Raw genomic sequence first — 25,410 nt, 5'->3', positions numbered from 1 at the left:
AGGCTCCTGAGTCCCATTCTCACCAGTTGGTCACTCATTCCCAAGCCAGTTGGTGTTAAATATCACACACACACACACACACACGACACCAACAGCCCAGTGAACACGAATGACACGATGCATGTGACTGTACATCAAGGCCGTTCTTTCTGTTGCGCTCAGAGCAGCTGATGGATGAAACTGGACGGAGACTTGTGGAGCGGCGTCCTTTGTGCTCAGAGAAGCAGGACGAGAAAGAATCATAAATTGGGACTGATGTATGATGGTTGAGTTGCGCCATACTATTGCCATGGATAGGTGACTATTTATGGTCTGTGACATGACATTTCTGCTGCATCAGCAAACATTGCGCGCAATTATAAAACCGAGGACATGCTGTATGCTATCTGGAAAAAGATTATAGACTTATTTTACATGTCATTTGATTTTACTACTGTAGCACATGGACAGATTGTCTTACTTTATCTGTCGACACAGAGATGAAATAATAAGCAGTATCACGGATATTAAAGCAGAATTCAACCTCCATTACAAACCTCTGAGTCCAATTGGCAAGTCACTCTGACACCTTTCAAGTTTTACAGTCAGTAAAGCAGCCAGCCTCAGCTTTGGTCTTGGCCTTGGCCGTTTATAATCATAATGAAAATGTTTGATCTTGATATAGAGCTCAGTCTAAAACCCAGAGGAACACCTCCAAGATACCGAGCCAACAGGACAGTGATTACGTAAGTGTAATTTGCAGCGTGCATGGCAGTGGATACAAACTGATAAAGACTAAATAAATACATCCACGAATGCATCAAGGTTTAAGTGTTCCGAGACTATTTTGTGTTTGAGTGATGTGGGTGGATGCTCCTCAGCCTATGAGATCAATGCTTGGTGGAGATGGAGATGCTCGAGAAGGGTGAGAGGATTTATTACCTAGCATTAGGAACACTAATCTGTTGCAGGTGTTTCTGGCTGTTCTCCCAGGCCATGCCTGCTCTCCTCCCCGGGAGGCCCCTTCATATTTGTGTGTGTGTGTGTGTGTGTGTGTGTGTGTGTGTGTGTGTGTGTGTGTGTGTGACAGAGAGAGAGAGAGAGTGAGAGAGAGAGAGAGAGAAGGAGCGAGAGGGAGAGTTTTTTTCTTTCCACGGCATCTGCAGGAAGATTATACCATCGCCACAATCCTCTCAAATCATGTCAAGTGATAAGGACACAGAGAACATGTATTCCAATGATGTCTTCCCATCAGTCATATCAATCGAAAAAACCACAAAGGGCAAGAGAAGTGTGCAAACCTTTACAGAGCAGATCCAAGGCCACTCGGTCTATCTCTGGGAAAGTCATTTCTGCGCTCTTCTTTTTGTTTCTCAACTTGTTTTTGACCATGACATCTCACTCTGGGTATACAGTAGAAAACCACTCTATCAGCAGGATACAACCTCTAGGGTGTATTACAATAAAGACCACCAGGATGGATTGAGCCAACAGCTTCACAGGAAGCCTGCTGTGCTTTTGGGGGGGATGATGAACAAAGACACAAAAGAACCCAGTGAGAAAGTCCTGCTCCGTAGGAAGTCTGCAACGCCTACTGTGGCCGGCTTTGGAAAGAAGGAACTCAATGAAATAGAGGAGAATGGAGATGGAGAGGAATCCAGGGGAGGAGAACAGTGAAGACAGGAAGAGGAACAGGGAGGGTGAGGATTGATATGGTGATAGAGGTTTGAGAAAATTCAGACGGTTCAATCAGGACCTGATCGGTTCTTTTGTCAACCGAGGACTTCCACATTTAAGATTAAACTATTTCAAACCAAAACAGCCACATCACCGTCGAAAACATGGTGACCTGCTATTAAGGATTGGGATGCACTCCACTGGTTAGTGTAGATTGGATGAAGTAACCTTGCTACACAACTTTGGCACTACTGCCCTCATGTGGACATGGGCAGTACTACATTCAGATTGCTTCTGTTAAACGTGTATGATTGAATGTTTTAATTAGAAAATCAGCTTTAAAAACACTTTCTGGATGTTCCAATCAGTTGTAAGACACTTTGAACTATAATGCGTTAGTAACCAGTAAATGCAGAGTTTATACTAGTTCTATGCTGTGAAGTTGTTTTTTAATTTTTCTGTAGTGTGTTGAATTGAATTCTTTCCTGACACCTCAACTATCCCGTGTAAAATAAGGGCAAAAACACCCCTCAAAACAAACGTTTTACAAATAAGAGAAATACAATGATAATGGGTAAGGTTCTTTATTTGTTGTCTTCTTTTACCAGGTGTCTCTCACTTTTACCACAGAATTACAGTAATGTCCAAATGTTGATGTTCTAACCACCACATTTCCATAAAAACTGGGCTACCTGCTTGAAGGTTTGGCTTAAAGCAATGACACGCTTATCTCAATCCCCTCAGTACTATCGAGGAATCGTCACTAACAAAGTGGCTCTGCTAATTCAGTTACAGATACATTTTATTTACTATGACTTCTTCACAATAAAAGCCCCTCGTTATTTAGTCATTTTAAAGCTTTTACTATTTTCTGGAGAGCAGCAACATCCTTTTTCTGACATGTCTCTCAAGCAGCTTGCTCTTCTACTGTGACCCGCTGCTGCATGGTGCATTTATTTTATTTGCACCTAATGGCACTAAAGCTGTACTGTGCAGATACTGCTTACCCCCTTTTAAAGGAGACCTAATATGCTTTTAATTTTTTTCCTTTCTTTCATTGTGTCATATCGGTTCATGTGCATGTAAAAGATCCTGAAAGTTGAAAAGGTGAAAGTCCTCACCAACAGAAGCTCCTCTCTCCCACAAAAAACACTGCTCCTGAAATGCCTCAACAGTCGTCTCATCTTTTCTTTTGTGACATCACACGAAGCCAAACATATTGTATGCCTAGCGGCTAGCTTGGCATGTAAAAATAGATTTAGCACAACTGCTGCGGTGCTGGGTCAGGCATGTGTGAGCTGACCAATCAGAGCAGACTGGGTATTCAGGAGCCAATGCTGTTTTTCCATTACATCTGCCGGCCTGGCTCTACTCGGTTTGACTCAGTGTGGCAGCCAGGCACGGCCGGGGTTGTGCATTTCCATCACAGCTGGCCTACCTGCTTGAAGAAATGACTCATGCAGACATGACTTCAGGATACATTTTAAGGGGAGATGGTGATGGTAACAGTTTGGCTGCAGTCGTGAACCATCACGCGGCTTGGCCCTACTCCGGAGCAGCTCGGTTTGACCTGTCACGGCCAAAGGTGCTAGTGGAAAAACTAGTGTGCTGCACTGGTCAGAATGAGTAAACTGATGTGTTCTTTGAGCACTAAAGCATCAAAAAACTATTCCAGTAATAACCCAAAATAAAGTGATGAACCTGAAAACGAGCATAATATGTCTCCTTTAATCTTTTCAAGGTAGGCCAAAATGAAACAAAAAAGCCACAAGCTTTTCTCCCATGTGGGCATTTTTTTTCACTGGACCTCACCCAAAAGCAAAATGAGGACAGGAGGACGAGGTTCAGTTTGTCATTTATAGTAACCTGATCCATTTGTCTGTAAGGGAAAAAACATATATTCCAACTAGAAAGTTAAATATAAGGGCAAAATGTGTGCTAAAATTTTAAGGCTAAATTTGGGTAGTGGAATACATTAATATCCACAGCATCATCATGCCCAGTGTGTATAAATGTATGATTAATAACCCATGTATTAAAGATACAGTATGCACAATGGTACTACAGTTGATTGTTGTTCATGGGCTGTAGTTGTAGGAGTTCTGGATAATATAGTTTGTGAGAGAAGGGAACCAGTCCTCGCTAAGAGCCACACCGCGGGTGAACCAAGGGTAGAAGAGCTCCTGCTGTCTCGTCGCTCCTGTCATGATGATGTTCAAGGCTGCATCTGAAGCAGGGTAGGCTGGTACCTTAGTGACCCCCCTAGGAGAAAGAAAATACTGCTCTTAACTACTGTGGATGCCAGTTGTAAAATAAATATGCCCAATAAGGTGCAGAATTTCAATTTGAGAGTATCCCTGATTATTTTGGTGGAGTTGTGAGACACTGGTTAAATAATTAACTGTATCATTGACTCACCTGACTTTCTCCATAGCTGATTCTGTATCAATGAGCCCCAGTGTACATATAGAGATGGACACATTGCTCTTCTTCATAGCCAGCTCATGATGGAGGGCCCCGAAGAAACCATTCAAGGCAAATTTAGTTGAGGTATATGGTGCCACGAAGGGACTGGGCATTTTACCTGTGAAGCATCAGTAAGAGTCAGATTTTCTAACTTTACTTTCACTCTATTGTTTAGCCAGTATTTCTTGGATCAATATAAGAAACTAGTAAAAACTAAAACATCTACATCAACATCTACAATCCTATGACTGCTGATGAAGATCACGTGATCAAATGTATGGATTGACTGATATGGCTTTTTCATGGCAGATACTGATTATTGGAAATCAAGAAGACAGATATTTATTTGCAGGAAAATGAAAATGTCAAGATTTAGAACAACCAGTGATGAAATTAACAAAAGTACAATTTACTCGAGTACTGTTGTTAAGTACAATTTTGAGTTACTTTACTTGAGTATTTCCTTTTTCTGCTACTTTTCGACTTTAACTGCATTTAATTGCTAAATTTAGTTATTAGTTACTTTACAGAGTCATATTATGTTATTGTTTATAGGCTATTAATTGTGATGTGTTACCAATCAGATAGTGTTTTGGGTGCAACATTGTGTGAGAGGATGTTGCATCAGAACCAAAGTAGCACATATTTATCATATCGGCAGTCTGAAATCACTGATACCGATAATCGGAAAAATGCTGAATATCGGCCCAGATAATCAGTGTATCCCTACTAAAATGACACTACTACACTGAAACAGTAAACTAACTGAGAAATTAATAATTATAAATTATCGCAGGCATCTTTTCTGCATTCTGTAACATTGCATTTTTATTATTTCTTTATCTGAAAAATAATGAGGTCAAACACAATATCATTTGTCACATAATGAGTGAATACATTTGCAAGTAATAATGTATACAGTATATACATATATGTTTCACATGTCATCAACATGTGTATGGAATTAGGTTTCTATATATGTGTGTTAAACCTACCTAAGAGCGATGAAACAATCACCAGTGATCCTTGATTTTGTTCAAGGGAGGCCATAGCTTTCCAGGCCATCTGGATATAGCTGAAGAAATTGACCTTTGGAAAGCACACACAGACACACACACACAGAGGAAGCGAGAAAGAGAGAGATCAGTGCATTACCCTCATTTAATGTGTTGATAGACCTAAATCTAAATGCTGCACTACCTTCATCAGCCACCTGGTGTGCTCCACATCTCCCTCCCACATGCTGAAGGGGCTCGGGCCAATGTGGTTGAGAACCACATAATCCAACCCTCCGAGCTTTTCTAGAGCAAAATCTATCACTTTGTCCGGGTCTGACTCACTGCTCATGTCTGCTGCTATGTAGAGAGCTCTCTGGGCTCCCAGACTCAGGCACTTCTCTGCCACCTGTGAAGCAAAGATCAGAAAGCATGCATTAACTGTCCCATGTAGCTGCAGAAAAGAGAGATAGAGAACGCTAGGTTGAGCTTTGAGACCACTTGTACGTTTTCAAGTTCACTGACCTGCTGTAACACTTTCTCTCTCCGGGCTGTAATTACTATCTGGGCTCCAAAGCTGGCGTAGTGATATGCCATTTGTTCGCCAATACCTGTGCTGGCCCCAGTCACCAGCACCCTGGCGCCGCTGAGAGATTCTGAGGACACACAGAAAAAGACTTACTTGTGTACCTTAACAGCAGTTGTGTTGATGGTTGAGAATGATGTTGCAGGTTTATACTTTTGGTTTTGAAGCAGAACTTGTTGACGCAGAACTGTTATTTTACTACTATGAAACCACAATCCCTGTTTTTGTTGGAATCAGCACCAAGACCTTTGCCATAAGAAGATAACCCAATCAAAGTCCTCAACGTGTTGTTGGTATTTAACCGCTTTTCTTACGACTTACTGCTCATTGGACTCTTAGTATACCCGACCTCTGACCCTGAGGTCGAAGGAGCTGGTACAAAATACAAATAGCCATAAAATCCTCTTTTCCCTCTTTGCACAGAGTGGTAATGGTCCGATATTGTGTTTATCATTTAACCTGACTCTTTTATGTCCAGGAAACCTTTGGAGTCCACAGGCACAACAACACTTCCAAGATATTCAACCTTTGAACAGTACGTCTATAGATCTAGAGTGCATCTGAAGTGATCCATATGTAAAATGCAGCAATAAAATGTTAAAACATTATCTTTAACAAGCTATAAAATCAGCTGTGGTAGCAGCTTTATAATGCTACAGTTGTTGAAAAAAACATTCATGGGGCTGTCCTATTACATGACCACTAACCAACTGACTCAAACCGAATCATTTCATTACTTGTGAAGCCTCAGCTGTACACAGCGTCCTCACAATATGGATAAATGCTGCATTCTCTCTCTTGTAAGGCCTCCGTCACAAGCAAAAGATTATCAGCAATTAGTCGCGTCTAGTTTGTGCGTCTTTTCCCCAGGGGAGCATTAAACTTTCATGATCATTATACACATTTTGTGCAATGCAGAGCAGAAAGCATGTCCAGCATCACATCACCTAAATAGTCACATTAGATGAGTTGACATGGTCCATATTAAAGTCTGGAACATGCAGTTGATGAAAGGAAAGGAGGGAGGTAAAGGAAACTTGAGAAGGTGAAATTCCTGTGCCAAGTTCTGCTACGGAGGAGTCAAAGGAAGCATTTAGACTGGAAACAACACAAATTCACCGTATTCACACAGTGTGTTGATATTTTAGGCTTAATGTAAGCCGCGCCTTACTGTTAAAGCTAGGAAGTGGTTTGATGCTAACGTTAGCTGTTGGCTAAGGGTAAGTAACAGGTTATCAAATCTGATGTTGATCAATATGACAGTGGTGAAATGATCACTATTTGTCAGATGTTCTACATTTATATGAGTTGCAACCTGAAAAAAACAGTATAACATTTGAGCCTCCCACCCTGTTGTCAGAAGAAAATGGTAGCCATGTGATTATGGTCTACTGACATGGTTCATGCGTGGCCAAGGACATACACAGGTTACTAAAAGTGCCCTGAACATTACTTGTACCATCTACCGAGCATCAGTGATATCGGTGAGGCGAGGTGTCTGCACAGAGCCCAAAGGATACTACAGGACAACACCCACCCCAACCACAATCTGTTCACCCTGCTGCCGTCTGGCAAGAGATACGGACTAAGGAGCGACTTCTTTCTTCGGGTTGAGAGACTCCTCAACTCATCGCCCACGTTCCACCATAAAAATATATGTTTATGACTTGCTGATTATTTATCCATGTGTTTAATTTTTGTTTTGTGAGTAGCATAAATGGACTACTACTTGCATTTCGTTGCAAAACCCGTGTGTGCGTAGGGTGATAAATAATTAACTTTGTGCTGTAGCTACAGTATCTCACTAACACAATCTCCTGTGCCACATTTCAGCAATATATCAATTATGGTTTATGGTCTTGATGGCTGCTTATCAGTGAGGAGGTAATCCTATCTGAATTTATCTAAATTAGCTGGATCAACAAAATGAACAGTGCGCATGTAAGGAAGGATATGATGACGAAACGACATCATATCCTTCCTCAAAAATGCTTTCATTCATTCAGCCTTTTTTTTTGATGATGTCATCATATATTGATAAAAAAGACACTGAACATACCATAATGTAAGTCATCGCATATAAATCTGATTTAAATCATTTTGAGTATAAACAACAAAGTCATGAAAATAATCAAAATCACAATGAAGGGAAGTCAATTATACATAAGTACTGATAGATTAAACAATAGATGCAAAGCTGATTGTGAAAAAGTAGAAAAATGGAACTATGTAGTATGTTATCTCTATAATTCCCCTTCCTCATCTTAATTATAAGACAGACTTCCCCCAAAGAACAGAAAAAACAGCAGAATCAAACCAAAACAAGAGTAAGCAAATCGTCACAACATAAGCTATATGAAATGTCAGTTTAGTTCACATATTTGCAATTTTCAGTCCATTTTCTCCATCTGTTATAGGCTATGTTATCTTTATTTATCCTTTTCCCTTGCATGTACTTGGTTACTCAGCTCCCTCCATGTCTGTATTTGTGGCTTCTATGTTTGACACAAATAGTGTCTTCTTCTACTGCAGTATGACGTGGTCTCATGCCAAGAAGATAGTTGATGCGTAATGAGAAAATTACCTTTTGGTGTCATTCCTTCATTATCCACTACCTCCCAAAATGAAATATGAAAAAAGTTGATTTTGTCCCCACAGTTCCATGAGCACTTTGAAGTGATCTAATCTTATCTTTTGTCTGTTGAATTAGTGTCACAAAGTAATGGAGTTCTGTTACATTAATTTCTTAATCCCACTTCCATTTTTTCTTTGCCCTTGTTTCATTTTGGCTAAAACTGCAGATTTTTGCAGATTATTGTGATGTTTTTGATAAACACATACTAAGGGTTTTCAAAAACAAGCTTAACTCAGGTATGTACGTTTTTAATAGTTGAACACTGCAAGTGATTGCCTCCTTAGTAACGTCTAACCTGAAGGTAACAGAAAAAATGTACATTATCGAAATCATATTTTCTAATATTGTCTGGTTAAGTATAAAACACAGTAATGCGATATTTTCACAAATGTTCATTTAAAAACATAAATGCCTAATGCATTTAATAGACACATTAATGTTATTTTGCATTGACATCACACAAAAAATGTTGCTAATTATGGAGAATTGGCCAGTCACTGTACTTACTTACTTACATGTGCAACCTATCTATTTATTTATTCACTGTACTCAACTATTGATCCTTGATGCCACTGTATTCCTTGGCATTCTATTTATTTACTCTACCTTATTCCCTATCTATTTATTGTGTGTACTGTGTTTTTGAACTGTGCCAGTATGCAAGCTGCTGAAACCAATTGCCCCTGGTGGGATTGATAAAGTTGTCTGAGTCTGAGTCTGAGTTAACCACATTACAGTGATCCTTGTATTTGTTGTTGAATGTTTCCATGTGAAGAAACACTGTTTACTTTGTGTTCACAGTTGTGAAAATAAAAACAAAAGAAAAACTCCATTAGCTTTCTTTATGATCATGACTTTTTTCACTTGACATTAATACTCTTTATTGGGCTATCCTATTTCAAGATTGTAATTTTTTTATTATTATTATTATCTCACTGAATTATCACAGATCATCTTCACCTATAAGCCTTTAAGTGTGTGTTTCACACCGTTCTGTCACTTATGACATGACCACATGTAGCCTACATCTGTCATCACACTGAGCAAACATGAAAATAAAGTACCGTGTATTAACAGCTACAGAAGTCTAAGTAGCTGCACTTTACACTGGCACAAACCACAACACTTTATCTTGCTGGAGCGTCTCTCTTACCTGCATTAAACGTCGGTGCGGTCCACTTGACAGCAAGGTAAGCAACAAATAAACTACCTAAAAGGATTTTTGTTGAAGTTCTCATGCTGTAATGTTTTGGGTAGTACATTCTATGCACTGAGTGATTAGGAGTGAGCCCAGGACAGCCTGTCACGGAGATATGAAGAAACAGCATTCCAATTATATAACGTAACCCCTCCTCTCTTGCTCTTGACATGTATGAGCGGGGTGCGTTGATTAGATAACAGGTTTATTGATCTCGAATCTGCAGCGCCAAGATAGAAAAGTGGCCGAAGGTATGTATATTGCTGCTCAGCGGTATATACCGATCCCTAGACTGGTATACCGAAATTATATGTATTGGTATTTGACAGAGGTGGGAATTGTGGAGTCATCAAGTCATCTCCATGCCATGTATTTGTTCTGTTCGTGCACTAAACCAGCTGAGTCCAATCAGCACAACTCTTCAGCCAGGAAGGTGAGCTAATTAGTGAATGCACCTGGTTCAGTGACTGAGCAGAACAAATACATGGCATGGAGATGACTTGATGACTCCAAAATTCCCACCTCTGGTATTTGAACACTTATTCTAAAATAACTTTTTTTAATTATTATTATTTCACAATTATACAAATAATTATTTACATGGCTACAAATGCCTTTAAATGTAAAAAATAAAAATAAAATAACGAGTCTGACGTTCCTAAATGACGCAGGCACTACGTTTTGAACGTGCAACTTTATTGACACAACTCTAGTGTACATGGCTGAAGCAGGGTTGTCCTTCAGTGGAGCTAACTAGACAGCCTGAACCCCAGCTCATTCTCGGCGTAGTTAAAATACCAGCACCTAAAAGGAAACTACACGCCGTGGAACATGGCGGCAAGGATTTTGCCCGTGGTGAAGTTAGTATTTTTAATTTCATTCGCAATTCCTTTTTAAATGAACCCTGCTGTAGGTGCTAGCTGTCCGATTAGCCAGTTAGCTAACTGTCGCTACGTTAGCTTAGCTAACTGTCAGTGTGCCCGAGAGCACTCCAGTTGTCATTGTTCACCACTTTGCTTCGTGGTTGAATGAAATTTAGTTTACTGAAGAAATCGCCAGCAACGTATTTATTCAAAATCTATTAGATTCAGACGTCGGTTCAAGTTAAACGAATTGTCTCAGTTAACTATCGTTAGCTAATGTAATGTAAACAGCTCACTAAAGTTCCTAGCTAATCTAATGTAAGTGATCATGTCTTTGCATCAGAGGACACTCGTTAAGTCGTATAACGTTGATTAAGTAATCGTAACATGTTTTCAGCCATGGATACAGGGGTGGGTAAACCTGGTTCATTGCCTGACTGTCTCTGTTCTTTCATTATCAGACTGGCCACCAAGGTGACCATTGCAGGAGGAGCCCTTTACGTTGCCTGTGACTCTGGTCTGTTGGGAAGCAGTGAGCAGGGCTCAGAGGCCCTGGGGAAGGCCAAGGCTGCTATACCCCCCGCCATAGAGGAATGGATGAAGTACTTTGGCCTGGAGGTACAAATAAGATGTGTTGCTTAAACATAGTTATAATCCAGGCAGCCCTGGATGTAGGCTAGCAGGCATGATAATACAACATAAGGAAGGAGAATATGTAGATCAGTTTTGTACACAGTCATGATGATGCTTTTGATGATTCATACATGAAATGATTGAATTAATTGAATTTTATTCAAGTGTCCTGCCATCTCATGGCCTGTTTCCTTATGGGACTGGAAGACGCCGTCACAAAACGGAAACAGCTTTACTGGCCAGTAAAAAACAAAATGTGCCTGTTCATTATTTCTCCCTGATGACAAACTGGATACATTTATCTTTGTTCTTTCAAAACAGCATAGGGACTCATTTCAGTAGGAACAGGCAGTACACCAGCTTGAAATCTGAGTGCAAATACTGGTGGACCTTTTTAATCTTTGGTTATAAGAAAAAAAAATTAAGAAAGAGAACACTATTTTTGGTGAAATGTTATTGTTGACATACATTATGCAGCTTTGGTTTACTCCAGATCTCATTTTGCCAGTTGTGTCTTCTCAGAAATGACAGTAAACATTAGACATTGTAGTTAAAACTAGTCAATAACCAGGTGTCAGTTAAACATTTCTATGAGAGATCACACTGATTTTCATCATATTCTGGTGTAATTCTGGAGTGATATGGCTATTCCACGTTTTAGTGAAACGCCACACTGCCACTACTACTCAATCGCTATTACCACTGGTGGACATGGTGCACAATTCAGCTGCAAGATGTTCAGTGTAAATATAATATAATATTCATAACTACAAAGCCTTGTACAATCTGTTTCAAACTAACAGACCTCCCCCTCTCCTCAGGCTCAGCTTCCAACCATGCCTCACATTGAATTCTCTCCTGTTGAGTCGTGGAACTCTGGTAAGAACTGAATGAAAAGCTTGTCTGCAAGGGCATACACATTTTGTTTTGTAATGTAATTTGTTAGATACAGATCTATTTCAAGCATTCTATTGGGGCCATATTCAATTTCAGCATCACTATTATGAATCTGCATACATGATTTTGGAGTATCAAAACTAAACCATTGATTTTTTTTTTGTTGTAGGAGTGCGGTGGACGATTTCATCTCTTTCAGAGGCTCCAACAAGAGCAAGCGATTACACAAATCAGGGTTTGCAGTACCTGAAAGACCTCACCAAGTGAACAGGAACTCTCTGGTCAACCTGGCATTTATAAATCTTTTTGAGTTTTGCACTTAAGAAATGACATTACTTATTCAAAAGTTGTCGCCCCTCACAAGAAAGACGAAACACCCAGCTAAGAGAAAATTTTCAGATGAAAAGAAGTTGTGAAATTTGGCTGCAAGGAGTGTAGTCTCCTGATTTGGTACTGTGGGTCTGTAAATGATCGTGGCATTGGGTCGGAGTTGTGTTGTACATAATGCTAGGAAGCAAAATGTATTTTAAAAGTTGTGAAATTTGGTGTGAACCACCACATTTCGACACTGTCTGATATACAATATTTCACTCCCATTTGTTCTCAAACCACCCAAATGTTATGAAGAGAATGTTTGTTGTATATATGCAGTTTGTGACTTAATAATACATCAATCTTAAAACACGTCCAGTTTGTAGTTTGATTTATTAAGGCAAAATATAAACTGCGTGTGTGTGTGTTCAAAGAAAAAGACCAAACAAATGTGCAAAAATCTTTAATACTTATGACAGAATACCAATGGCCTGTTGATGCTGCTACAACTTCAGGACAGGAAGAGGTGACTGAAAACATGAAGAGTGCGCACACAGCCATTTGTAATTCCACTGTACACAACATAGAAACACTCCACAGCACCCCAAGCGGTGATGTACAGTATTAAACTTTTTTTTCTTATTTTATTTTTTATGTTGGTTAAACAAATGGTACTGCTTCTGCCACACACTGTCACTTCTCTACTGTCAAAATAAGGCTTGAAAATCTCCAGACACTGTCAGATGATGCATGCAGAGTTTTTACAGCTAAAAATAATAGTAATAGCATATTTTTACTGATTGACTAGTTTATAAGGGATATGCTGAATGACTTGAAGACCAATTCAGCATCGAGGACATGGCGACTAAGTTGGGATGAAATACCAATACCATAGTGCAAGCATACATGTCAGACAGAGTAATAAAGACTAGAACCAGAGTTAATTAGTTACTGTCAACAAACTGGTTTGTCAGTTGATTATACCTGTTTAATATTCAGTTTATAATATATTAATGACCCTTTCACCAAAAGCTGGTGGCGTTTTGATGAGATACTTGTATAAATGAGCGTTATCGCGACAGGCAACATTACAAGGCATTTTACACTGTCATCTGTATTGCAACAAGAATTTTTTTTTTTTTTTTTTTTCTTCATGCGTGTGATACAAAGCATTGATTTTGCCACGTTTGCTCTTAAGGAAAAAGCAATTTGGGGAAACTACTTAACGTACCATAACATGTAAACTTTATACAATAAAGTGCTCCCCACAATATCAACAGTGAGATTTATACAACAAAGGATGGTGTGTGTTATACTTATAGAACATTTTCATACCGCATTAAGAGCAAAACACTGCACTACTATAAACTGATGGTTAGGAACTTTCCTCGAGTTGTCAGCGTTACCACGTCTGAATGAAAACCCAAGAGCAACCTTCATACACAATAATTCATTAAGAGTGTAGATAGTCAGAGACAGAGTATGTACAATATTGCAGAATGACAAGCCGGAAGGCACTTTATGATTTGTGTGGGATCAAATTGCAATGAGAATTTAGCTAACTGCATCTTCATCACCGGCACAAAGGATCTGATCTGATGCAATGCTAAACAGGTGCAAAAGTGCAGGAGTATATTTCCACATGAGAATAATACATCTAAAAGGCTTCTGAAAATAAAAGAGCCCATTCGGTAGATTTGACAATGCTGCTTCCATTCATCCCTTCCAGTGCTCACATTAATTAAATATAATACATGACTCTATCTGCCCATTCAATTCAGCAAATGCCTCCGTGGAAGACATCTCTCCCAAACATTGGTATATCCTGCTTAATAGCTATTTAGATAATCTCCACCCCCCCCCCACCCCCCAAGAAATGGCTCCAAAAGGAAATTTTGAGCAGCTTTTTTTAGAACACACTGGCTTTTAATTAATAATTACTTTAAGGACAAATCAGTGAGTCTCTCAGGGAACAACGCAAACGCAGTAACAGCTGCACTCTGCAGCTGTTGGGCAGTGCAATCTTGGACTGTCCAAACTTAAAGTGTAAAGTAGAGCAGCAACAATAAAACAAGGTGACTCCCTCTCCTGGAAATAGCCAAGCATAGCGGTGCTACAGTTCTGCTGTGCGTATGAAACACAGATTGCACTTTATTCCGAACATTAAAGCATATTAACTATTCAACCCTGCCATGGCTTTGAATAACAAGATTATAACAATGAGTGGAACCGAAGCAGATGGACGGAGGCTGGAGAGTGAGATAAAGTGTCCGATATCTCTCTAGGTGGTTTTGACCAGGTCATAGACATGGATATGAAAGTCATCATCATATTTGATATAGTAGACAGAGGGCTTGGCTGGGACCTGGTAGATGACCAGGCCCGTTCTCTTCACACCCTTGTCAGTAACATACTCCACTTGTTTCCCCACCAGACTCTCCGTCTCCTCTCCGGGCTTCCTGTCTGCAGGCAACAGGTGCTTGTTTTCTGAAGAGTGAAACATTAGAACATTACAATTACATTACATTGTACACAAACACCACCTACTTAAAATATCACAGAGAGGGTATAAAATAATGTCGAATCTGGTTTTCTGAGATGTTCTGATCTGGTTTAAGAGGTTATGTATTATTATTGTATATGGTCTATCTCAGTTCACCAGTTATAACGATACTCTTTATCACAAAAGTAATGAAATGTGCCTCCACTCAGCATCCACTCAGTATACAGCACAATTATTTCTCTGGCTCTATTTTCTCAATTGTAGTAAGTCATTTATTCAGTTAGAAATAGTTAAACCCCCCCTTCAGTCACAAATAAGATTTTCTTCTTGTTCCTACAATTTGATGGATATTAATGTGGTAATTAATAAATAATACATTTTTCTACAAAAACCATGTCAGACACATATTAGATAATTATTTTACGCCTTAATATGTGTATGGATCTTTAAGATATTATTCTGTAAATTGAAAATTACAATGATACAAAGCTCGAACAGACTACTGAAACCACCAGTTTTTTAGGTTTTAACATCTTGCATAATGCCTCATTATTCTGATATTTTTTAAATATTATTATTATAATTATAATCTTTCACACAATCTGAATTTGACTTGACTCTTGCTATGAATGTTTGTGTGCTAAATAACTTGAATATTCTCACATTTGAAGCAGCATTTTGTGCATGTCTAATCATACCCATTAGCCAGAAACGATAAAGAAACCACTGTCGAGAGTTTGGGCTCTCATCATTGCACTTTTCACCACTTTTTGCAATATCGAATCACCCCCTAAGGGCCCTGACACACCAGGCTGACATTCAGCTGTCTGCCAGTGTCAGGGCCATCGGTTAGCCCTAGTTGTTGCATTGTGTCCTGCACTGTTGTCACTGGTCGACCCTTGTAGACATCTTTTCGGCCAACTGAGCATCATGAATCAGTGGTGGAGACCGTTGGTGGGAGAACTTCCTCTGCCTGACTGTTCAGCTAAACGGATCGGTGCGTGAGAAGAGAGATGGGAAGAAAAAAAAAAGCCCACTGAGCCTGACGCTGTTGCTTCTAGGTCTTTGATGTCAGTTTGGTGTGCCTGGGTCCTAAAAAAACCGCGTCTGGTTTAACCCCACTTAAACTTTTGCTCTTTAAAGCTTACATCAAGAGTGTCTGTGTCCATGGCTGCAAGAAGTTCTTGTGCAAAAATGTTCAATTTGCCTGCTTTATCACAGGAGCTCAGACACAGGAAGACTTGTAATGAGTACAGAGCACTGTAGCTGGTGGTGAGCTCACATGCTATCCATGTCAAATGAATTGAGTGGAGTTGAAAACATGATTTTACGTCACATTGCGGTTCCTCCTGATTCTATCTATAAAACCTTTAGGACATGATTAACACAACCTTAATAAACCTTTGTGCATAATAACTTAAATCTGTCCTTGTTCTATCCAAACGACCAGTACCTGCTTCAGGCAGAATCCTGAGGTCTCCGTCAGCGTAGTCGTCCCACAGCTGATACATATAAAGAACGGGGTCCTTTTCATAAGTGATATAGTACCAGTTGGTCATGATTGGAGCTCTGGAGAGGACCATGCCTCTCCACTCGTTCTTCTCTCCATCCTCCTTTTCAAACAGGTGCTCCACAGCTTTGCCCACCAGCTCCTCCGCCCCTGGAGGTATCTTGATCTTATTGTTTACTGTGAAGACACGGCCGCAACAGGAGAGAAAATATAAAAGTGAGAATCGTGGAAGCCTGTAACCCAACTGTTGCGAACTAGCTGGCGCAAATAACAAATGAGGCTAACTAACTCACCAACTTTTTCCGACAGCACCTGCAGGTTCGACACCCTCTCGTCCTTGAACAGCTCGATGCCGTAGACGCAGTCAAAGCCGTCATACTTCACCATGAAAAGAGAAGGGTTCACACTAAGCCGGTCGAGTACTGTTCCCTTCCATTTGCTCTGGTTCCCTTTCTCGCGCCAGTTATGCTGAATGCGGACTCCCAGAATGCTGTTGGGGTCCGGGGTCAACATGTCACTCAGCTCCCCGCTACTCCGCTTTCTGGTAAAACAGGAGGAATATGGAGGTCTGTGGCGAGGGTTTAAAACAAAGTATGCACCTTACACTTATACAAAAGGCTTTATGATATTAGGCTACGTTATGATCACATATGGATTGCATTTCAGACATGTCTAAAAAGTTACTGTAGGTTCACTTTTTTATGCAGCAGAGTATTTTATTCAGAATACAATATGAATTTCTATCATTCACTGCCGCCATAAGTCAAATATAAACTAGAGCTGCAACAGTAAGTCGATAAATCCAAAGATAGAAAATAAATTGCCAGTTATTTTGATTTCTGATCGTTTCATTTCTGAGGCAAAAATGTCAAACTTTTGTTGCTTCCAGCTACTTAAAAGTATGGATTTCCTGCCTTTTATGATAATAAATTAAGAAAAAAAAAGTAAAAAAAAATAAAATAAATGTCACTTTAGGCTGTGGGAAATTGTGATGAGCATTCTTCACATTTTTTTTTTTTTTGGACCAAACTATTGTGCAAGTGATCGATAATGACAATCTTTGGTTGCAATTGGATCATAACATACGTTCATTCCTGAATTATCCACTTTCCCCTGCATGCTTTACTGTCACATTGCATTCTAAAAACCACCATTAATGGCATCATGTGATGGCATTTACAGTAGCCTTGTTTCTACATACCTGCCCCTTTTCTTGGACATGCCTCCAGAAATTGAATGGCTATTGATTAAGAGAAAGACAGGGTAATGTTTAGTTATGATGTGAGCGAATAGAACAGCTGTCAAAGTTCACATGTAATGTAAACTACTTAGCATGAGGAAGGCCTCTACTTCAGCTGAGAGGCTGGGCTGTCTGAGGAGACCTGTGACAGGCTGCAGCCTTCTCAGCTCAGACTGACAACTCCAACAGCCAATAGATTAACATGATGGAGTAACTTCCTGGGTATTTTAGTCCAACTGCACAACATGGAGGTCACTGATTCCTACTCAGGCGAGACTGTAGCATGTCATATTTAGTTAGCAGTCACTTAAGGATTAAAAAGCCAATACTTAATCTGTGTGACACAACTTCAAGAGAATACGTCAGCCATTTCTATATCTGACGAAATGCAATATGTACCCCACGTTAGCCGGTTAACTTAAGTGTAATATACATTAGCAATATTACGGTACATATAATATACAGGAGGGGGTGAGCCGTGCCGTACGCCACCTGTCCTGGACTGAATCCAACACACCTACACCTCACACTGTAGGTTACCAGCACCACTCGTTTGTCCTAGCTCTACCCCAATGCAGATGTTACTGTAAGTGGAGGCGGCTAGCTACATCCGCTCGTCGGTGTCCCTGGTGGCAGGTAACAAACACCGACAACAACTGCGTGTTAACGGCTCAATTCTGTCTTCGGAACATATATTCATTACCTTTACGCAGATTGCATATCAGTATTGTTCAGTTCGTCTGGCTGAGAAATGTTGCCACACACCACCAACCCGCCTGTGTAAATCTCGCGAAACCTGTGGAAAATGGGCGACGCGGAGGGGGAGACTCAAGTTCCCAGCGTGCCCTCGGTTACCATGGCCGCAGAGAAGGACGTGTGCGCGCGCGCAGTGCATGGCGGGAGTTGGTGTTTTCGCCGCAATGATGTGGACTTTTAACGGCCGGAGTTGAACAGGTGTTGCAAACTGCCGCATGTTGCGTTTGATGGTTTTCGGAAATAGCGCAGTTAAGGTATCGGTGCGCAGGATTCACATGGAAAAGGCACACAAGCCCACACACGACCACACAAGTAAGGTCGGGATTTCCTGTGACGCAAGTGCTGCCTAAGCTTAAAGTGGCAGACAGCATTTTAGAAGTGCTATAGTGTATTAGTATAAACATAAAATCATTATTATGTCTCCATGTTTACTCTTTCTTTAACATTTAAATATCTCTGTTAGGCCGATGACAACTTTGAGCACCGAGTTTCAGAAACTCAACTAACGCAGCACTAAAATGCTTGGTGCACACTTTGTAACTCTTTTTCACTCTTTCTTAAATTGGTTCATTTCAATAATTATAATCTCAGCCATTAGGATGCATGCTGTTAGCATGATGTTATTATGAATGACATTATAAAGTTGTACAATACAGCTCGGACCAGTGGTGGAAGAAGTATTCAGATCCTTCACTTAGGTAAAAGTAGTAATACCATGTTTTGAAAATGCTCGACTGCAAGTAAAGGTCCTGCATTCAAAACCTTACTTCAGTAAAAGTATGTAAGATATTTCAGCTAATTTTCTTTTGGTATAAAAAATAAAAGCACTCATTGTGTTTTACTATTATATATGTTTTTTTTTAGGCACTCACATAAAGTCACAACCTTTGGACTGTCATGGAAAGTCCTTCATAAAGAAGTCATGCAGCATTTAACAACTTAAACACATTGGCCACAAGCTAGTATAGGCAAAGAGACAAGTGATTAATACATGTAAATTGCTACACATTGTTACGTAGAGCCCCTTTAAGTAGAGTACTTGAATAAATGAAATATATTTAGTTACATTCCACTGCTGAACATAACATTGACCCCTAAAATAAACAGTTTTTTCCCCCCAAAAAAGCGTAAACACTACAAAATTCATGGTTTTATTCATCATGTGATGGTGCCGTCACCTTCATTTTATACATTCAGCTTAGCATTCTTTAAAACTTTACAATGAAAAGAGTTCTGCCCAACCCAATTCAAATGCAGACACAAATTGTGGGGGTGACAAAAACATTATTTATGACATTGTTTCTCAGCAACCACAGCACTGATTTTAAACAACATAACACCACCACGTTTGCACATAATGACTAGCCTTGTCTTGAGAAGTGCATCCTAAATAGGCAACACATTACCATTCAATCTAATTTGCCTAATTGTTGTTTAACACGCTTGTAATCCAGTCCCTGAAGGAGGATATGCGAGTGTACACATCAGGGGTCCTTGGGTCTCCGCAGCGCCGGCCAGAGAAGGAGACAACTCCTGCTGCAGCTCCATCACACACCAAGGGCCCACCTGAATCCCCCTTAAACAGAAAAGATATGAGATTCTTAACATAAGGTTAAAAAACTCGGCTGTGGGATTTTGCAACAAGAAACAAAAAGTAATCTTTCTATTAACAAGACAATCTCAGATCTTAGCAGTGTCTGGTTTGCTTATTTACTGGATGCGAGTGTCTTTCTGACTTTCCAAACTCCTTCAACAGTCAGTTTGTGTGCATGATCAATGACTAGCCGCTGTATTTTCTTACCGAGCAGAAGCCTTGAAAGATGCTGTCCCCAACACCACAAACCATCGACCTGGTTATGGGAACATTTCGCCATCTCCTACGACAGGTCCGCTGTGCCAGGGAGGTTACATTGACCTCCTGCAGCCTGGCTGCAAAGGTCTTGTTATCCCCTACATCGCCCCAGCCAGCTGTGATGCACTTACTGGATGTACTCAGCCTGCCCCTTTTCAGAGGGATCAGCTGCACTGCTTCAGTCAGCTGAGCGCTGCGGTTGAGCTGAGACGAGGAGATTAGTTGTCAAAAACCAAAATAAAATGTTTATTATGTTTTGTTTAATCTTAACGTGTTATGCATTTGTTCAACAGTTGTAAAGCACTGTTTGAAACTGTCCTCACCTTCAGGAGCATTATATCATTTGCATGTCCATCATAGTTGGGATGTGGAAAGGACCTGATGGTGCTGAACTCCTGTCTTGTGGACTCATTACCGGACAGGGAATCAGCTCCAAGGACTGCCGTGTATGATCTACAAATCACAATTGAAAGAAGACTGGGATTTTAAAAAGTACTTTCTTTTCTTTTAGGTGTAAATTCTGACGTCAATGCCTAGTAGAGCTAGAATAATAATAAAAGGTAATATTGCACATGATATCAGATATATTGCACCTGATGGACAATGACAAAGTAATATTGCACCTGATTTTATATATGTTATTGGACAGTGAAAAGTTATATTGCGCATTGCATTTCCAGTACTAATGCACAGTATATCGATATCAATGATGTTAAGGGTGCTTGTAATCTCTCATTTTCCACATCAGTCTCTGTGTCTGTTTAGAGAAAACACAGATCATTTTTGAAAGCATGATATAAGCTTTAAGATCGATTTCCTGTCATATTAGTACAGTAGAAAAATCATCTTTCACAGACTTGAAACATTTACATGAATTCACCACAGTGAACATTTAACTGCCTACATTTATGTCAAAGAGAGCATACCTGCTTTAACCAACAATGTTTCTGCAAAACTCCTCCTGCTGTGATGGATTATGGTCAATTCATCCTTAATTAACATTAAATGATAAAACTAGCAGCAGTGAAAATAGTGGAAAACTCTTAAACAACTAGGAAATTGAGTTATTGCACTGTAAAAAACATTGTCTTCACTTAAAAAAAAAAGAGTTAGTGTCTGAACTGCTGGAAAATGCGCCCCTGTAAAGCTGCAGGCCCAGCAACGCCCCTGCTCTCAAACGATGCATTCTGCTATTATGTCGATCATGCTTCTTCTGAAAATTACATTAATGAGTAGACTGAACTCTGGGTTCATTCATCAGACTCATCATTTCAAGTCAAGACTTCAAGTAAGAACAAATTTTAGTTTTTAAGAAAAATCTTCACAAATTGATTTTCATGACTGAATAAACTGAATAAACAAACTGAGCTCAAAGGACAACACAATTTTATACTGTTTAATGTTTATATATGCAGAACCCTTCTAAGTATAATGTAGCTTCCTATAGCTTCAGAAATGTTTTGTTTGTATGGAAATATATCACATAACTATATGTGAGTTTGTATTATTACCTCATTAATATTGTAAATATTAACTTTCTAAGTTTACGTTTTTTGCAACTATAGTGCACCTATAATTAACTTGAAAAAAAAATACGGCTTGTACATTTCTGTTGATCATGTACTCTGAGAAATGGTCGGCATGTTCTCTCTCAGACTCTCAGATTCCTGAAGACATTGTCATTATGAAGAAAAAAAGCCTGTTCAAAGTTGGTAAAGTAGTTATTAGCCTACTGCTGCAGATATTGTTCTGATAACGAATTCTTACACAGGTATCTGACAGTGTGCGGCTGTGAGCACAAAGTCCTCTCTCACCAGGGATCCCCCACAGTTCAGGCGACCACGGACGTGCAGCAGAGCCATGTAGGGGCGCGAGTGTGGGGCAGCTTCTCTGCCGCCAACGATGCGAGAACCATCAGCTCCTGAAACACAAAATTATCCTTCATTGCTATGTTTATCCAGGATTTTTGAGGTTTGTAGTGAATGTAAATTTGTATGTAGATAGCTTACCTTTCAGGACAAAGAGCAGCAGTAGCACAAAGCTGATTGCCATGGTGGTCTCTGGTCAAATCTACAACTTCTACCCTTGGTCTTCTTATTTTAAAGGAGAGAAGTATTGCTTATTTCGTGGTCTTTGTTGCTTCAGTGCATTTGCTAACATGCTGCTGGGTTGGTGTGATTACAAAAGACGTGGCTTCAGGTTTTCCAAACAGGGTTTCAAAAGACGGTGCATCAAGAAACAGCGTCTTGATCAAGATCAGGAAACCAAAGTTACAACAGCTTTGGACCTATTGAGGCAAAGAATGCACTGAAGGTGTTTTTTTGTCACCCCAAAAAAATGTTAACTGTTGAACTTTATTTATAATGGTGAACATTTTGGATGAAAGGATACAAAGTCCACGTTGTCTGAAAAACAAGTCAAGCCAAAGCATTTATCTTCATATGCGCAGTTAAAAAAATGTTCAAGTCTGAGAGCCGTTGGCAATGAAATGCAAGGTATATATAAGAATAATAAAACAAAATATCATATCACAGCTGAAACCTCAATAACTCCATGTACGAAATGCATACAGCATCATATTGTATATACAAATATATAATATTATGTCAGTAGAAATATTCATTACCAGTGCGAATATGCAGTGTCAGGTGGCGACAATCTGCATAATCTGTACATACACGTAGTAATTGTCCATACATGTGTATCTACATGTGTATGTGTGTGTGTGGAGTGTGGTAGAGGGGCAAGGATGAATGATTGTTTGTATCATGTTATGTTTCTTGTCCTCATCTTGACTGTGTGTACTGTTTTTATTTTGACCTGTAAAGCATCAAGTAATTAGATTACTTCATTAAGATGAATTTAACACAATGATGCAACACTAAGGCTCGTCTGTGTGGATCTACTCGACACAGCTCAAGACCATATTCTGGAGCTCATAGCTGCTTTACATTGTGCAGGACCTTCATTCTGGAGAGCTGAGGTTACATTAGGAGGCACTGAGCTATATAGAAACTTAAATAATGATGTCATGAAAATAATTGTTGAAAGGTTTAAATAGCTCTGTCCCTTCTCTGGTTTGGTTAATTCACATGTTCATTAATTGTTCATCTTTTCAACACAATGCTTCTCTAATAATGTGCCTTTCTGTAATAAAGTCTCTGTTAATGAGTGTGACCTACTACTGACCTGCTTCTCTGACTAAAGTCACATGAATGAATATTTTCCAACACAAGCCAGTTACAGTAGCTCTACTGCATCCTGCATCTAATTCACCCAAAGACAGTTTGTGGATATGTTACTGGAAAAACAACTAAAATGCCATTTGTGTCGTCGTCAGAAGAAAAGAGAAAACAATATTTGAAAAATGTTTTTATTTTGCTTTGCGTTAAGGAGCAAACACTGACAGAGCGACTTAGACATGACTACACCTCCTAAATACAATGAAGGTGTGCTGAAGCAAAGCTTTGTGTAAGGTTGTTGCATTTAACAACCATTTTGCCTGAGAATCTGGTCGATCCAGGGACGGAACTTGGACACGTCTGTGTAGACATTGGGGTAGCGTTCGTCCAAACAACCCCCGCCTATGTAAGATGCAATACCAGCAGCCATCCCGTTGCACACCAGGGGACCACCAGAATCACCCTGTAAAATGGAAATATCTTGATATTTTGATACAAAAAATATGTAGTGTGTAAATAAACTTTCCAAAAACGGACAGAAAACTTACGTAGCAGGCTCCGTTGAGTGTTCGATATCCACCTGCACAGATGACATTGGCGGGAATCCTAGACCATATCCGTCTACAGGCATTCTGGCCGACGACAGACACACCCACCACTTTCAGGTCAGTAGTTCTACCAGCTTCGGTCCTACCCCATCCAGTTACACGGCACTTTTGGTTGTGTTGTAGGTTCATGTCAGGAGGGGGAAGTCGAATGCGTCGTATTGTTCGACCCTCTCGAACACTCTGAGACAGCTGGAGACACAAAACCAGAATGTAGAAATGAACAGTGTCTGAACATGGTTTTACTCTTCATCAGGCTTCAGTTAAACAATCACTAGAAGTTGGAGCTGATGAATCTTTTAAATGAAAGTTAACTCTTGTTAACTTGACATTTACCCTCACAAGAAAAAAAAACAAGCAAAGCTTAAATGCATCTGATTTGACTGTAAACACAACGCGTCATCTGGGACAAATGGGCTGAAAGAATATATGCTTACTTTGAGGAGCATGATGTCATTTGTTGGTGGGTGACGCTGATAATGAGGGTGTTTGCATTTCTGCACAACGCTTCTCACTGTCCCAGTCTTTTTGAGATTGTGGGTGCCCAAAACAACCCTTGCAAGTCGACTGCAAACATTTATAATTTAGAGGTCGTCAGTAGATTTTCTCAGGTTGTTTTGCCAACAACAAAACAAAGCAACAGATTGTACATTTCTTTTGAAAAAAGTGAGTTTATGTGACTTTAAATTAAAAATAAACAATTTCTGTAAAATTAAACCTAACTCACTCAGAATCACAGTGCGCAGCAGTGAGGACAAAGTTGTCGCTGATGAGGGAGCCTCCACAGAAACTACGACCACTGCGGCTCTGCAACGACGCCATATACAGCATCCCATTCCGTGGAGCAATTTGCCCGTTAATTATTTCACTCCCAAGTGCTGAAAACATGAGAAGAAAATGAAGAGACGTTAAAATGAGTTAACATCACATTGGCAGGCTGGAGAAAAGCGGTCAGATTGAGCAGCTTACCGTTCGGTCCGAGACATGTCAGAGCATGAAAGAGCAGAAACTTCTGCAGAGCACGCATCATGGCGGCAGGAGCCTCAACCTGTTGCTTTGGGGTTGTCAATCAAGTCGACCCTTTCATACAACAGTGTTTGGTCTGCTTTATATTGACTTCTGGCCACATCCTTTGGGCAATGCCATTTTGCAAGTTTGCGAAACATTATGATCATGTGATTATTAGGTGCCATCATAGTCAGTGTGACACTTACTTTTATACTTTCTTCCTTCTTTTGTTCATGTGATAACTATTCAGATTGTATCCATTTTGTATAGACAGCACTAAATACAGTGAGCATCTAGAGCTGTTGTTCACCTTTGAATTGTGTTTTTACTAACAGCAACGGATAAATCCTGCATAGTATCCCTTTAAAGTCCACATTGCCTGAAAAGCAAATATATTCAATATTCATCTTAATGATTGGCAGATAGAAAATTCTTACTCAGTTGTGGTTTAATAAATCTTGCAAAGTGTTTTCTCACTTTCCTCTTTTCAGCGTGTTACATCAGGTTTGAGTT

General features: G+C 39.8%; 5 protein-coding genes across 5 annotated transcripts; 1 reads left to right on the top strand and 4 right to left on the bottom strand.

Annotated features, from left to right (window-relative positions):
- Positions 1-2,224: 2,224 nt before the first annotated feature.
- Positions 2,225-9,782, bottom strand: hsd11b1la (hydroxysteroid (11-beta) dehydrogenase 1-like a). Its single transcript, XM_084354677.1, has 6 exons — positions 9,492-9,782; positions 5,643-5,773; positions 5,323-5,526; positions 5,118-5,211; positions 4,075-4,240; positions 2,225-3,918 (listed from the first exon to the last, which is right to left on the bottom strand). The coding sequence occupies exons 1-6, from the start codon at positions 9,706-9,708 to the stop codon at positions 3,735-3,737; spliced, it is 996 nt and encodes a 331-aa protein (XP_084210803.1). The 5' UTR covers positions 9,709-9,782; the 3' UTR covers positions 2,225-3,734.
- Positions 9,783-10,221: 439 nt separating this feature from the next.
- Positions 10,222-12,615, top strand: micos13 (mitochondrial contact site and cristae organizing system subunit 13). The gene is made up of 4 exons (XM_084355783.1): positions 10,222-10,396; positions 10,861-11,017; positions 11,854-11,911; positions 12,099-12,615. Exons 1-4 carry the CDS (start codon positions 10,368-10,370, stop codon positions 12,194-12,196), a joined length of 342 nt encoding a protein of 113 aa, XP_084211909.1. The 5' UTR covers positions 10,222-10,367; the 3' UTR covers positions 12,197-12,615.
- Positions 12,616-14,355: 1,740 nt separating this feature from the next.
- LOC311258999 (spindlin-1-like) lies at positions 14,356-18,360 on the bottom strand. The gene is made up of 5 exons (XM_084355782.1): positions 18,198-18,360; positions 17,456-17,494; positions 16,548-16,795; positions 16,198-16,431; positions 14,356-14,728 (listed from the first exon to the last, which is right to left on the bottom strand). Exons 2-5 carry the CDS (start codon positions 17,473-17,475, stop codon positions 14,523-14,525), a joined length of 708 nt encoding a protein of 235 aa, XP_084211908.1. The 5' UTR covers positions 17,476-17,494; positions 18,198-18,360; the 3' UTR covers positions 14,356-14,522.
- A 1,123-nt stretch (positions 18,361-19,483) lies between these two features.
- Positions 19,484-22,157, bottom strand: LOC311258148 (mast cell protease 1A-like). Its single transcript, XM_084354236.1, has 5 exons — positions 22,112-22,157; positions 21,870-22,023; positions 20,426-20,555; positions 20,052-20,306; positions 19,484-19,826 (listed from the first exon to the last, which is right to left on the bottom strand). Exons 1-5 carry the CDS (start codon positions 22,152-22,154, stop codon positions 19,674-19,676), a joined length of 735 nt encoding a protein of 244 aa, XP_084210362.1. The 5' UTR covers positions 22,155-22,157; the 3' UTR covers positions 19,484-19,673.
- A 1,361-nt stretch (positions 22,158-23,518) lies between these two features.
- On the bottom strand, positions 23,519-24,958 carry LOC311258530 (mast cell protease 4-like). Its single transcript, XM_084354867.1, has 5 exons — positions 24,859-24,958; positions 24,617-24,767; positions 24,327-24,456; positions 23,833-24,081; positions 23,519-23,747 (listed from the first exon to the last, which is right to left on the bottom strand). The coding sequence occupies exons 1-5, from the start codon at positions 24,917-24,919 to the stop codon at positions 23,589-23,591; spliced, it is 750 nt and encodes a 249-aa protein (XP_084210993.1). The 5' UTR covers positions 24,920-24,958; the 3' UTR covers positions 23,519-23,588.
- Between the last annotated feature and the right edge of the window lie 452 nt (positions 24,959-25,410).

Source organism: Pagrus pagrus, assembly GCF_965226575.1.
Source record: "Pagrus pagrus genome assembly, chromosome: 6".
Lineage (NCBI taxonomy): Eukaryota > Metazoa > Chordata > Actinopteri > Spariformes > Sparidae > Pagrus > Pagrus pagrus.
The sequence above is the reverse complement of the archived record's forward strand: the minus strand, read 5'-3'. Positions and strand labels throughout refer to the sequence as shown.

Excerpts from the sequence above, each read along its gene's own strand:
- hsd11b1la (XM_084354677.1), bottom strand. The coding sequence starts at position 9,708 with ATGTCAAGAGCAAGAGAGGAGGGGTTACGTTATATAATTGGAATGCTG. Across the intron at positions 5,527-5,642 it reads GAGAGAAAGTGTTACAGCAG|GTGGCAGAGAAGTGCCTGAG; the intron begins GTCAGTGAACTT and ends TTTGCTTCACAG. Across the intron at positions 5,212-5,322 it reads ACACCAGGTGGCTGATGAAG|GTCAATTTCTTCAGCTATAT; the intron begins GTAGTGCAGCAT and ends TGCTTTCCAAAG.
- micos13 (XM_084355783.1), top strand. The coding sequence starts at position 10,368 with ATGGCGGCAAGGATTTTGCCCGTGGTGAA. Across the intron at positions 11,018-11,853 it reads TGAAGTACTTTGGCCTGGAG|GCTCAGCTTCCAACCATGCC; the intron begins GTACAAATAAGA and ends CCCTCTCCTCAG. Across the intron at positions 11,912-12,098 it reads TGTTGAGTCGTGGAACTCTG|GAGTGCGGTGGACGATTTCA; the intron begins GTAAGAACTGAA and ends TTTTTGTTGTAG.
- LOC311258999 (XM_084355782.1), bottom strand. The coding sequence starts at position 17,475 with ATGTCCAAGAAAAGGGGCAG. Across the intron at positions 16,432-16,547 it reads GGTGCTGTCGGAAAAAGTTG|TAAACAATAAGATCAAGATA; the intron begins GTGAGTTAGTTA and ends GTGTCTTCACAG. Across the intron at positions 14,729-16,197 it reads CAGGATTCTGCCTGAAGCAG|AAAACAAGCACCTGTTGCCT; the intron begins GTACTGGTCGTT and ends TTCACTCTTCAG.
- LOC311258148 (XM_084354236.1), bottom strand. The coding sequence starts at position 22,154 with ATGGCAATCAGCTTTGTGCTACTGCTGCTCTTTGTCCTGAAAG. Across the intron at positions 20,307-20,425 it reads ATGATATAATGCTCCTGAAG|CTCAACCGCAGCGCTCAGCT; the intron begins GTGAGGACAGTT and ends TCCTCGTCTCAG. Across the intron at positions 19,827-20,051 it reads TCTTTCAAGGCTTCTGCTCG|GGGGATTCAGGTGGGCCCTT; the intron begins GTAAGAAAATAC and ends TTTCTGTTTAAG.
- LOC311258530 (XM_084354867.1), bottom strand. The coding sequence starts at position 24,919 with ATGATGCGTGCTCTGCAGAAGTTTCTGCTCTTTCATGCTCTGACATGT. Across the intron at positions 24,082-24,326 it reads ATGACATCATGCTCCTCAAA|CTGTCTCAGAGTGTTCGAGA; the intron begins GTAAGCATATAT and ends TTGTGTCTCCAG. Across the intron at positions 23,748-23,832 it reads CACTCAACGGAGCCTGCTAC|GGTGATTCTGGTGGTCCCCT; the intron begins GTAAGTTTTCTG and ends TCCATTTTACAG.